The sequence below is a fragment of the Mesoplodon mirus genome (genome assembly GCF_964341445.2).
Source record: "Mesoplodon mirus genome assembly, chromosome: 6".
NCBI classification, from domain to species: Eukaryota; Metazoa; Chordata; class Mammalia; order Artiodactyla; family Ziphiidae; genus Mesoplodon; species Mesoplodon mirus.
Window position 1 is genome coordinate 50,969,399 of NC_138982.1, and position 14,360 is coordinate 50,983,758.

The 14,360-nt window shown below is 40.0% G+C and overlaps 1 protein-coding gene across 8 annotated transcripts in view; it reads left to right on the plus strand.

Moving 5' to 3' along the window:
- GNB4 (G protein subunit beta 4) overlaps positions 1-14,360 on the plus strand; it is a gene marked incomplete at its 3' end in the record, with an annotated part of 70,076 nt that overhangs the window by 27,480 nt on the left and 28,236 nt on the right. For 6 of the 8 annotated variants that reach the window (XM_082625979.1, XM_082625973.1, XM_082625974.1 and 3 more), the window contains one exon: positions 10,973-11,070. In XM_082625979.1, coding sequence (XP_082482105.1) covers positions 11,014-11,070 — 57 coding nt within the window. In that variant the 5' untranslated portion in view covers positions 10,973-11,013. Of the gene's footprint in view, positions 1-10,972; positions 11,071-14,360 lie in introns of those variants that run through there. The other 2 variants (XM_082625976.1, XM_082625980.1) reach the window with 2 other exon arrangements.

Below are 14,360 nucleotides of genomic sequence, written 5' to 3' on the forward strand. Positions count from 1 at the left end.
GTGCCACAACTACTGAAGCCCGTGCTCTCTAGGGCCTGCATATCGCAACTACTGAAGCCCATGTGCCTAGAGCCCGTGCTCCATAACAAGAGAAGCCACCGCAATGACAAGCCCACACACCACAACAAAGAGTAGCCCCTGCTCGCCACAACTAGAGGGAGCCCGTGCGCAGCAACAAAGGCCCAACGCAGCCAAAAAGAAAATGAAAACAAAGGTAAACTGAGACGTATTGGATTGGCCAAAAAGTTCCTTCGGTTTTAAAGTAAAAATAAAAGACACATTTTTCATTTTCACCAAGAACTTCATTGAACAACGTATTCACAGTTTTGTTCCACTACCTTCTGTTATTTTTCAGGCAACTTCATAATTGCATCTTCCCAAACCTTTTTCTTTTTGAGCAAAGCACTGTTCCAGGTGCCTTTTACAGTCTTCCAGGGAATTGAAATTTTTTCCATTAAGAGAATTTTGTGAAGACCAAAATAAATGGAAATCTGAAGGTTCAGTGTCTGGTAATGCAGTGGATGAATCAGAACTTCCCAGACAAGCTGTAACAGTTTTTGCCTGGTCATCAAAGAAATATGCGGTTTTGAGTTATCCTGATGGAAGAGTATGCGTTTTCTGTTGACTAATTCTGGACGCTTTTCTTCGAGTGCTGCTTTCAGTTGGTCTAATTGGGAGCAGAACTTGTTGGAATGAATCATTTGATTTTCCTGAAGGAACTCATAATAGAAGACTCCCTTCCAATCCCACCATATACGCAGCATCACCTTCTTTGGATGAAGACCGGCCTTTGGTGTGGTTGTTGGTGGTTCATTTCGCTTGCCCCACAATCTCTTCTGTTGCATGTTATTGTACAGTATCCACTTTTCATCACCCGTCACAATTTGTTTTAAAAACAGAACGTTTTTGTTACATTTCAGTAGAGAATCGCACGCAGAAATACGGTCAAGAAGGTTTTTTTTCCCTTAACTTATGTGGAACCTAAACATCAAAGCGATAAACATAACCAAGCTGGTGCAAATGATTTTCATCTCTTGATTTGGATATGTTGAGCATGTCAGCTATCTCCCACGTGGTATAACATTGATCGTTCTCAATTAATGTCTCGATTTGATCGCTCTCAACTTCAATTGGTCTACCCGACCGTGGAGCATCGATTTCCAGCAAGAAATCTCCAGCATGAAACTTCACAAACCACTTTTCACGTTCGATCAGTCACAGCACCTTCTCCATACACTGCACAAATCTTTTTTTGCGTTTCACTTGGTTTTTACCTTTCTTGAAATAATAAAGCATAATATGTGGAAAATGTTGCGTTTTTCTCCCATCCTCAGCATTAAATGGCTGCACAAAAATTCACCAACTTTGATAAGTTTTTTTTAATGCACACTGATGTGACAGCTGTCACAATACAGTGTAACAAAATCGTTTCGAATGAAGTTAAAGACAGTTAAGCGCTACTAGAGCCATCTTATGGAAAAAACCGAATGAACCTTTTGGCCAACCCAATATTAAAAAGCTTAAGTTTTCTGAGCAAAAATCGATTTGGATTGGGCACTGCCAAACCAGAGTGGTTAGGAGTGTTCCCCCAGCCACCTCTGGAGGTAGGGGTAGGACTTTTATAGAGAAGAGGAGGAAGTGAAGCAAGGGAATTATTTGATTGGCTGTGGTTTATGTGATTGCCTTATTGGTTTTGTTTGTTTTGTTTTGGCCGTGCTGTGAGTCATGTGGGATCTTAGTTCCCCCATCCCTAGCCCCCTGCAGTGGAAGCGCAGAGTCATAACCACTGGACCACCAGGGAAGTCCCCATTGGTTGTCCTTAGGTTTTGACTTCTTAACCTTGAGGCATTTACAGGCTTAGGTTTTGATTTGCTTACACAGGCTGCTAAGGTATTAGAATCACCTCAGTCTAATGGCCTCCTTGTTTAACTGAACATGTGCAAGAATTGGATTAATTGTAAATATAGTGTTCATGGATCCATGTATGACTCACTGTTATATATTTATATTTGCTTGCTTATTGATAATATATAAACACCTGTAAAGCAAATATCCAACTCAGGAATTTGGAAATTAACAATTACTTGCAACTCCTTGTGTGTTCCTTCCTTCTCTTTTATCATTCTCTTGCTTCAAAAAAGTCTTATTGCATATATATGCATTCCTAAACAATATATTATTTAGTTTTAGTTGGTTTTGAGTTTTGTAAAGAGTATTATGCTGGTATGTGTCTTCTGGAACTTGCTTTTTTCCTCTTAGCAGTATTTTTCAGATTCATCTATGTTGTATACATCTGTAGCTCATTCGTTTTCACTGCGATGTAATAATTTGCTGTGAAAACACTGTAATTATCCATTTTCCTATTGGCGGGTGTTATTTGATTGCTATTACAGGTGGTGCTGTATGAATCCAGCCCTTGAGCACAAGTACTTAAGTTTCTTTTAGGGCTCATCTACCCAGAAGTGGAATTAAATTGTCAGATTGAAGATACACATATCATCACCCTTGTTAGATATTGCCAGATTGCTTCCCAAAGAACTGTCCTACCAGAATATGTTACCATTTCCCCACATCTTTGCCAGCTCCTGGATGAGAAAAAAAAATCTGTTAATCTGATAGGTATGAAATTGTTTATTTGCATTTCCCTGATTGCTGAGGTTGAGTATCTTCTCATTTGTATATTGGCCTCTTCTGGTTTTCCTGCTGTGACCTGCTATTCGTGCTATAATTTGCACATTTTTCTTTTGGGTCATCAGCCTTTTTCATTATTAGCTTGTATTTTATTATTAGCTTGTAGGAATTTTAAATTCTAGGTTCTGTAGACCTAAAACAGATAGACTGCCAGATATTTCTCCAGCAAAGGTGGGTTTATTTGGGTTTATTGCAGAGAAGTGCAATTCAGGGTCTGCAACCAGGGCAAACCAGCTGCAAGTCTCGCAGGGCAAGGGAATGAGAACTCTTTTATAGAGATGAAAATGAAGTTGGGAGGGCTCTAGTAAGCAGAGTCCATGGCTTTTCATTGGCTGAGTCCTTGCCAGGAAAGAAGAGGCATCTTTCTTTTGGGCTGTATTATGTCACAGGGTGTGAGAGCTCCCTCTTCTGACCTCCCAAGTCTATTTAATTTTCTGTTCATTAATTTTTTATAAGGCTAATCCTTTCTTTGAATTTTATTTTATTTTTTTTCTTTTTTTTAATTAGTTTCTGCTTTATAACAAAGTGAATCAGTCATACTTATACATCTGTTCCCACATCCCTTCCCTCATGCATCTCCCTCCCTCCCACCCTCCCTATCCCACCCCTCCGGGCGGTCACAAAGCACCGAGCTGATCTCCCTGTGCTCTGCGGCTGCTTCCCACTATCTATCTACCTCACGTTTGGTAGTGTATATATGTCCATGCCTCTCTTTCGCTTTGTCACAGCTTACCCTTCCCCCTCCCCATATTAGCTTGCAGCTGTCTTTTTCCGATGTGTCTTCGTTTTTTTGTTTTTTTCTTTCTTGCTCTTCTCATCATGCATACACTGTACTTCCACAGCTGAAGATACTAGCTCTTATAGCTGACCTTTCCTCCTCCCCTCCGTCTTCTTGTACATAGGGATAATTGTGAAAATCATCATCGACTGTGTGTGTGTGTGTGCGGTGGTGTGCAACAGACTGCTGGGCTGTTTAGTAAGCCTGGAGAGTGATTCTGCTCCCACATGTTGGAAGCTTTTTTAAAAAGTAGTGTGTTTGTTGCCTCTTTGTTTTCAGTTTTGGGCCAGTTACCAGGTCTGAGTCCTTAGGAGAAGTTATACTCAATTTTCTGTTATGCACATAACCAGTGTACATGGTATACTTTTATTTCTGTCTATAATCACTTCCTTTTTTGGTCAATAACTTAGGGAAAGTCTGATCAGAGACTGTTTTTTGGTTTACTCCCTTCTTAGGTTGGGATCTAGATTATTTTAAAATTTAGATAAGACTCTTCCTTATCTAAGAAGTTAATTTATACTGCACTTAGTCTGCCTGGCTACACCCACTGAGGATTTTTTCATTCGTTGGTGACTGTCTTACTGGTGTTCTCCTGTCATTATTTTCCATATTTTTCTTTTCCCCACATAGAATTTACAATGCTTTATAAAATATTTCGCCACTTCCCTGATTTCTGTCCTTTATTAACTGTGGATGCAAAGGAACTGCAGGAGGGCAAGTAGTGAGATGACTTTGTTTTCTACAAGTCAAAAGAAATGCCCATAGAGACTTCACTTCTCTGTTTTGGAGCATGCTCTTAGGTGTATCGTTTGAGGGAGCTACTTTAATAAACTATACCTCAAGCAACAATATTTTTCTCAAGAATTCAAAGCCGTATTATATACACACAGACCATGGCAAATACACAGATGGGCTACTTCTTTAAATCCTCCCCTTCAAAGCATAATTTATTAGGATTTATCATATTAGGCTTCATCTGGGGGTATCCTGTTGCTTCTTTTTACCCTAATCAGCCTCTGGGCTTGTCTGGAAGTAGTTTATAATCTACTAGTCTGTGCTGCATGTACTTTTTTTTTTTTTTTTTGGTATTCTTGGGAATACAACAATTGTCAGATGAGAAGAAACCATCAACAGAAAGTCTGGATAATCAAAATGTTCTTCCTCCATAGTGACAGGACTAATGTAAGCAGATCAGGTAGCGGGTCCCCAAGAAAGAGCATCAGGAATGGCTTTCTTGACAGAGGAGAATCCATTTTGGCCTAAGCCATTTTGTGCTCTAAACCTGGCGGCAACACTTGCCCTTGAACGAGTCTTAGTAATTAATGATCTTAAGGGAAGAAAGAACAACAGGCAAGAGATGTAACAACAGCAAAGATAATATATCAGTCATAAAGACTCCCAGTTTTATTTCTGTGGTAAAAGATTAGCCTGAAGGGCTCAATCACCAGATCAACTGGAACCTAAGGGATGATGATGTTTGTTGACCTTTTCTGACCCTGGTAACTTCAATCAACTGCAGTTTAGCCTCTGTAGACTGGCCAAGCCCCTTCTTGAGTCTGCATGTATCTTTAGCTTAAAAATTCCTAAGTTTTGCTGCTGGGAGACACTGTTTTGGGAAAGATCCCCAGTGTTCTCCTTACTTGGTGCAAGTAATAAATCCTTCCTTCTCCCAATCTTTAGCTTGGTTGTGTTTTTTGGCTTGACACCCACCAAGAGGTGAACCCAGTTTTCAGGTAACACTAATAAGTTTTCAAATAAAGAGTGAAAAGTTAGTTCCTGTTTTTAGCAACAAATATGATAGGCGGGGAAGGCTGCTTTGACATTTTTCAGACATCCAGAGAAAGTTTGTGGTATTCAGTAGCGGAAGAAAAGTAATTTTCACGCTACCCTTCTGAGTTCTTGGGTGAGACCCCATGTAATAAAAGATTAACAAGAGAAAAACACACAGAAGTTTATTAATATGTATACCTCCAGTATACATGTGAAATACCCAGGGAAAAATGAGTAACTCCCTGAGGTAACCCCAGCCACCAGCTTAAATATTGGGTTGGCCAATAACTTTGTTCAGGTTTTCCCGTAACAGCTTAAGGAAAAGCCCGAATGAACTTTCTGGCCAACCCAACACCATCTTCAGCTAAAGACAAAAGAAAGGTTGGGAGGTTAGGGGTGGAGACTAGTCTTGGGAGGATCCTAAGAAAAGCAAGGGTAGGGTTTGATATGCAGATTTGAATCCCAAGACTCTTTGTCATTTATAGTCATCCCTCACTGCTGGTACCGAGAGGGAGACACCCTTACAAATGGAGATTTGCTTTGTAAATGTCACTCTCCATTGCAAAGGGGTAATTTCTACTCTTGTTTTCAGAGTTTCTCTTGTATCTGTTGTTTCTCAAGATAATCCTCCTGCCTAAGAGGCATATTTTGGGTAGGCATATTTTGCTACCCTTCATTGGGCACAAGCATCACAAGGATTCTGATTTTGCTGCTTGGAAACGTTTCTCAGACAATCCGTTGCCTTATAATTACCCGCTTCTTTTCCATTATGCCTGCTTAAACTTAGCTGAAGTCATTGGGCATGAGACTTGAGGATTCAGAATTCCATATGAGGAAATAGGGTCATGTAAAGGCAACTGTCTTTGAAAGTTCTTAAACATAGAAAAAGGACTGTAAGTGATGGTGAAATATAGAATCAAGGAGTTTTTTTTTTTTTCTTAAAGGGAGAGACTTGAGTGTGTAACCCCTAATGGAAAGGATACAGTTGAAAGTGAAATGCTCCCCAGAGGTTGTTTGCTGAATGAAACTGAATTACAACTTTACAGTAGATGTGAATACACTGATCAATCTTAGCTTCGCTAATAACGGCATAAACATTAAGTTCATTCTGATGTATTGTAATATGAAGTCTAGTCTCACCTAGAAGTATTCTTGCCAAATACATTGAACTTGAATATCATGTAGCCTGTAGGTCTAACTTCCTTCCAGTTCATAGGCAGTATAGAGTATAGAGAAACAAGTTAAACAATACCATGGGAAGTAAACAGAATGTTTCTGCAGGACAGCTGTCTCCAATAAGTAAATTAGCATAGAGGAGAAAGCAGGAGATGGATTCTTCTGGATGGAGAGATTTAAGAGATAAAACCAAATATATTATATAGTCCTTTAATTGGATCCTAATTTGAACAAATCTGATGTAGAAGACGTTGGTGGAATAATTGGGGAAATTTGAAAATGGACTGGGTATTCGCTACTAAATAGTTGGTGTTAATTTGGGAGGTTTGTTAATGGTATTATGGTTTAGTAGGAAAATGTCTTGATATTTTTGGATATGTGTACCTGAAGTGTTTAGGGGTAAAGTTATCTTTTTTCTTTTATAAATTTATTCATTTATTGGCTGTGTTGGGGTCTTTGTTGCTGTTCACGGGCTTTCTCTAGTTGTGAGCGGGGGCTACTCTTCGTTGTGGTGCATGGGCTTCTCATTGCAGTGGCCTCTCTTGTTGTGGAGCACAGGCTCTAGGCATGTGGGCTTCAGTAGTTGCGGTGCACGGGCTCAGTAGTTGTGGTTTGCGGGCTCTAGAGCACAGGCTCAGTAGTTGCTCCGCGGCATGTGGGATCTTCCCGGACCAGGGCTGGAACCCATGTCCCCTGCAATGGCAGGCGGATTCTTAACCCCTGCGCCACCAGGGAAGCCCTAGGGGTAAGGTATCTTGATGTCTGTGATTTTTTAAAAACTTGTTTTATTGAAGTATAGTTGATTTATAATGTGTTAATTTCTGCTCTACAGCACAATGATTGTTATACACACACACACACATATATATACACATTGTTTTTCATATGCTTTTCCATTATAGTTTGTCACAGGATATTGAATATAGTTTTCTATGCCACACAGTAGGACCTTGTTGTTTATCCATTCTATATATAATAGTTTGCGTCTGCTAATCCCAAACTCCCAATACATCCCACTCCACCCCTCTCTCCTTGGCAACCACAAGTCTGTTCTCTATGTCTGTAATTCTGTTTCTGTTTTGTAGATAAGTTCATTTGTGTCATATTTTAGATTCTACATATAAGCGATATCATATAATACTGGTCTTTCTCTGTCTGACTTCACTTAGTATGATAATCTCTAGGTCCATCCATGTTGCTGCAGATGGCATTATTTAATTATTTTTTATGGCTGAGAAATATTCCATTGTGTGTGTGTGTGTGTACCTTTATCCATTGATGTCTGTGATTGACTTTAAAATACTTCAGCAAAAACAAAAGATGGAACAAATACAGTAACAGTATTAACAATTTGTAAACCTTCACGGTGGACATTATGGATGTCTGTTATATTAATTTCTCTGCCTTTCTCTGTGTTTGACATTTTTCTTAATAAAAAGACTAAAACAGTCGAGAAAGAGTGAGAGGTTGAATGTACTAGATGAAAAGGGATAATCAGAAGTGTAAGATTACTGAAAAGATAGGGAGAGATAGGATTTAAATCTCAGGAGGAGGAATTGACCCAAATGACAGAAAAGTCAGCTTCTCTATTCTAACAGAAGGGAAGGAGGAGCATATGATGAGTCAGTCCTGTATGTATCATTTTGTAAAACTAATAGTGGGAAATTGAAAGAGTTCATGTCTGGTGGCTTCTGTTTTTTCTGTGATATAGAAGGTAAGCTCACTTGCTGCAAAGAGGGGTTGTGAGAAGATCAGAGGCTGGCGAAGGATGCAAAGGAGCTGAAATCGTTGATACTGAGTGGACATGATGGGTAAAAGGCTGCATATGGTAGCCAGGTGGTTTTGAGGGCCCAGCTAGTTTGCTTATATGAACTTGTAGTAGAACTAACTTGCCCCGCTGTTTGACTTTTCAATCCGTGTTTGATAGATTGAGTGCTGGCTGAAAGAAAGTACAGAGTTGGGTTCATCGAAGTTGTGATTTTTGTCGGTTGAATGTGACCAAATAGAAGGGCAGGGGAAACTAGGGTACTGGCAGAGTTGTTGATGAAGTGCTGGACCTGAAATTCAGCCTGTATGAGAAGGGAGTGCAGCTTGCAACTAGAAGATGAATAAGTTCTGGAGATCTAATGCACAGTGAGTGTAGTCAGCCACGCTGTGTTATATACTTCAAAGCTGCTAAGAGACTAGATCTTAAATGTTCTCTCCACAAAAAAGAAATCGTAATTATGTGATGTGATAGGGGTGTTAGTTAACGCTTTGGTGGTAATCATATAGATATATAAATATCAAATCAACATGTATGTCTTAAACTTACACAATATTATATGCCAATTGTACATACCTCAATTTTAGAAAAGGGGGAATTGCCACAAACTCACTATATTTCACAATGGACCCCTTATCTTTCATATAAACCTCTCCCTGTCATGGACTGTAAAGGGTCTGGGATTTTACCTACTTATAAGCTAATAAATTAGCCTGTTAGTGTTTTGTGGATGCTGGCAGAAGACATAAGACTCTTGGGTCAGAGACCAAGGACTTTATTACTCGCAGCACCCCATGTAGCATGGCCTGACGTTGGTTTTTGCCCGTTCCCCAGGCTCCTCAGTCCCATGGAGGTGACCCAGGTGTGCCTAGATGGATGCCACATATGCATTGGGTTTGCATCGCAGTCTAGAAACACTGAGCTTAGGGAATTTACCACTTTTACAGTAAGAAGCAGCAAGGTCTCTCTTTGTCTTGGGGCAGACGTTGTCTCATCCCTCAAGGTTGCTCACTCCAAATGCAGCTTTGAGAAATGGCTTAGGTAAAAGTAACTAGGGTCTTGTATTTTTGGCATATGCAGCAAGAATGTGCAGGGATGCTCAGGGCCCCATGGCCTCTCCTAGTATTCCCCCTCCACAGAGTAGTGCTGGTGATGAGGGAACTGCTTCCTCTTTGTCATTTCTATTCGCGGTACCTCCATCCTTTTGGCACCCAAGCTGGAAAATTTCATTCACTTGGAACAACTCATAGTCTTTCCTGAATAACTCTTGTTAGCTGCAGATAGCTCTTCTTTAGAGGGTCCCTTGTGTGTGTGTGGCTTTGGGGGTGGAAAAGCAGAAGAGTTGGGTAAGAGGTGGTTTTGAATGCCCTTAAAAGTTATATGAGACTTCTTTGAGCCCCTTGATATACCTACAGAAAGTCATTCTGTAGAAAGAGAAAAACAAAGCAGGTATGAAGAGAGAAGCAGGACAGGTAGAGAAAGAATACTGCCAGCTTCCAGTCTCTGTTTTCTTCTTGAGGTCATAACATCCTTGCCTTTTACTTCTAGGATTCATGCTAAATCCTTAGAATGAATTTTCCTTTAGTTCTTAGATTATTTTCAGGTTGGTTAATTTACTGGAGAATGAAGTGTCTCAGGTGCTAGAGATGTAGCAAAGAGTGAAGTGAGCAAAGTCCCTGCCTTAAGGAGCTTACACTCTACTAGGAGGAAGCAGACAACAAATAAGCAAATACATGTTAGATGGCATTGAGTATTACAGTGAAAAATAAGACAGGGTAAGGGGCCTAGTTGGGTACATATGTGCTATCAGTGAAGGTTGCTCTGAGAAGGTAACATTTGAACCGAGGTAAGGGTGCAAGCAGTGAAGATATCAGGGGCAAGAGGGTTCCGGGCAGAGGTAAGAGCAAGTGCAAAGACTGAAGCTGGAACCTGCTTAGGGTGTTCAAGGAACATCAAGAAAGCTTTTGAGTGGCTGGAGCAGAGAGGGGTAGGGGGAGGAGAGATACGAGGTCAGAGGGGGTGTGTGTAAGAGACTGTGTAGGGCTGTGTGGGTCAAGATAAAGAGTTAGATTTTGCTCTGAGTGGAGTGAAAAGCCATTGTAGGATTTAAAGCAGAAGAGTGACTTGTGTTTTAAAAGCATCTCTGGTTACTATATTTAGAATAGACTGGAGAGTGGGCAAGGGCAGTAGAAAGGAGACCAGGTGGATGATGGTGGCTTGGACCAAGGTAGTCAAAGTGGAGGTAATCAGAGTTGGTCAAATCCTGGATATGTTTTGAAGGAATGCCTGACATGATTTGCTGATGGATTAGATGTAGGGTATGAAAGAAACAGAACAGAGCCGTTAAGGATGACTCCCAGGTTTTTGGCTTAAACAGTTGGAAGGATGGAATTGCCATTTACAGAGATGGGGAAGACTTAAGGGTGGTGTGGGGTTCAATTTTGAAATAAGTTGAGGTGTCTGTTAGGCATCCAAGTGTGGATGTCTACTGGTGCCCTTGAAACTGTTGTAAAGTATTTCTCCCTGGACTCCATTCTAGTACTGATTCTCTATAATTAAGTCTTGAATACTACAACTCAAGCTGTCTCTTCCTTCCTCTGATCCCATTCCTCCATAAAGTCCTTTAGTAAATAATCTAGGTCTATATTTACTAAGCAGTTTTAAGTTCCAGTAATAATTATCTCACTTGAGTTTCAGAGGGACCAAAAGGAAGTTACATGTCAGTATTTAAAAAGCAGATTAATATGTAAATGGGGAACTGAGTCAGTCTGTCTCTCTTTCTTTTTGAATAGTGACTTTCATTTGTTAGTTTCTGAGGTAAACAAATTCAAGGATGAGTGAGCTGGAACAGTTGAGGCAAGAAGCCGAGCAGCTGCGGAATCAGATCCAGGTAAGAGCAAACTTTTTCATTTTGAAATTTTAACATTTTTATGTAATACCAGCGATGAACAAAATTTGTGCATTAGTTTATCAGTCTACATATATTAAATAATTTGTAAGGTGAGAAATGGTCGATTTATTTTTATCATGCCTCTGAAGAACTCTCCAAAAATCATTCCTAACAAATACCTATGTGGACCAACGGCCCCTGTGTCCCTAAGAAGTTAATAGTGTACATGTAATCTCTGCTGACATGATAATTCTCTTCTACTCACACACCTGGAATCATAGTTTGATTTTTGGTATGATGAGGCATGGTGTAATATCATAATGTTACATAATATCACATAATGTAATCTATTAGAAAATTAATCTCTAAACCATTAGATTGCAGAAAAACATTAAAAATTATGTTGATGTCTCATGAAGATGTCTGTCATCTTTACTCTTGGAAATAAATTCAAAACAGTAAAGAGCATAAGGAACAAATTACAAGCTTCATCTTTAACAAAATTAAAGACACTTAGAACTTCAAAACCTAATAGAGTGGGGAAAAGTTGTCAAATGTTAGGGTGTGGAAAGGCTCTGAGAGAGGGTTTCTGTGGCTGTAAATCTCATATTCCCTCAGGGACAACATCATTCCTTTCTTTTGGAGCAGTGAAAACAGATGCTTCCCTGGACTGAGAAATATCAAGGAGGGCAGAAATAAACATGAAAGGATATAGACATGCTGTCTTTTAGGAAGCTTCTTGGTGAGAAGGTAGAGGAGAGACTGAATTGTGTATAGCCTGCTGCTGCCTACTTCTTTTCACAGGGAAAATTAAGAGCTAAACAACTTACAAATATAAATGAAAAACTTCATAACAAAGCATGGAGAATCCAAGTTATTAGTAACTTGGAACACTGCTGTGATCTCTCCAGTATGAATCTTTTGCAGTAGCGATTTCAGAATTACTTATCTAATTTAAAAGTGAAGAATAAGAAAAAAGGAACAATCATAGGATCTATGCAAAGATATTACAGGAAAGAGAGGAAAGGAACAGGAAACTCGAGGGATGGGGGAAGAACACTCAGCAGAAAAATGTTGGTTCTGAGCGGATTAAAATCATAATCATTCTGATCACCAGGAATTCAAGGAAGTTAGTGATTTAAATGTGAATGAGAACTCTGAGTGGATACCTTAGGTGTCTGAATAAACCTGTCAAAACAAAGGAGGGATTTATTTTTTCTGGGATGATTAGAGGAGGCTTCATAGGCTAATCTCTGAGTTAGATGTTGCTACCACCACCAGAATGGATTCTCCACCATCTCTACTTTGTGTCACTTGCTCCAGATGTTGAGCAGGAATGACTGATTGGCCAAGCACATTGGTCACATGGCCGTCTCATTTTTAAAAATCTTTTCTCTGTATCTGTAAGCTTGGTTTTTTGTTTTTTGTCTTTCTTTAGCTTGCACATATAAGTGAGATTATGTGGTATTTGTCTTTCTCTGTCTGACATATTTCTCTTAGTGTAATGCCCTCAAGGTCCATCCGTGTTGTCACCACAAATGGCAAGGTAGTCTTTTTTATGGCTGAATAATATTCCATTGTGTGTATGTGTGTGTGTGTGTGTGTGTGTGTGTGTGTGTGTGTGTATCTCACATTTTCTTATCCTTTCATCTGTCAACAGATACTTAGGTTGTTTCCATATCTTGATTATTATAAATAATGCTGCAGTGAACATGGGGGTGCATATATCTTTTTGAGTTAGGGTTTTTGTTTTCTTTAGATAAATACCCAGAAGTGGAACTGTTGGATCATACGGTGGTTCTTCTTTTAATTTTTGAGGAACCTACATACTGTTTTCCATAATGGCTGCACCAATTTGCAGTCCCACCATCAGTGCCCAGTGTTCCCTTTTCTCCACATCCTCGTCAACACTTGCTATTTCTTCTCTGTCTCTTTTTTTTTTTTTTTTTTTGCTGTACGTGGGCCTCTCACCGTTGTGGCCTCTCCCGTTGCGGAGCACAGGCTCCAGACGCACAGGCTCAGCGGCCATGGCTCACAGGCCCAGCCGCTCCGCAGCATGTGGGATCCTCCCGGACCGGGGCACGAACCCGTGTCCCCTGCATCGGCAGGCAGACTCTCAACCACTGCGTCACCAGGGAAGCCCCCTATGTCTTCTCTTTTTGATGATAGCCATTCTGACAGATGTGAGTTGCTCTCTCATTGTGGTTTTTATTTGCATTTCCTTGATGATTAGTGATGTTGAACACATTTTCATGTACCTGTTGGCCATCTGTATGTCTCCTTTGGAAAAATGCCAGTCAGACCCTCTGCCCATTTTATTTATTTTTATTATTTTATTATTTTATTTTTTGGCTACGTTGGGTCTTCATTGCTGTGTGCAGGCTTTCTCTAGTTGTGGAGAGTGGGGGCTGCTCTGTTGCGGTGTGCGGGCCTCTCACTGCAGTGGCTTCTCTTTGTTGCGGAGTACAGGCTCTAGGCATGCGGGCTGCAGTAGTTGTGGCTCACGGGCTCTAGAGCACAGGCTCAGTAGTTGTGGCACACAGGCTTAGTTGCTCCGTGGCATGTGGGATCTTCCTGGACCAGGGCTCAAACCCGTGTCCCCTGCATTGGCAGGCAGATTCTTAACCACTGCGCCACCAGGGAAGTCCTCTTCTGCCCATTTTAAAAATCAGATTATTTGTTTTATTTTTCTGTTGAGCTCTATGAGTTCTTTATATGTTGTGGATATTAATCCCTTATACGATATACGATTTGCAAATATTTCTCCCATTCAGTAGGTTGACTTTTCATTTTATTGATGGTTTTCTTTGCTGTCAGAAGCTTTTTAGTTTAATGTAGTCCCACTTGTTTATTTTTGCTTTTGTTATCTTTGCTTTTGTGGTCAAATCCAAAAAATCATCACGAAGACTGATGTCAGTGAGCTTACTGAATATGTTTTCTTCCAGGAGTTTTATGATTTCAGATCTTGCATTCATGTCTTTGATCCATTTTGAGTTAATTTTTGTGTATTATGTAAGATAGTGGTCCAGTTTCATTCTTTTGCACGTAGCTGTTCAGTTTTCCCAACACCACTTATTGAAGAGACTGTCTTTTCCCCGTTTTGTATTCTTGGCTCCTTTGTTGTAAATTAATTGATCATATATGTGTGGATGTATTTCTCTGCTATCTGTTCTGTTCCATTGATCTATGTATCTGTTTTTGTGCCAATATCATACTGTCTTAATTACTGTAGCTTTGTAATATAGCTTGAAATCAGGGCATGTGATGCCTCCAACTTTGTTCTTCTTTCT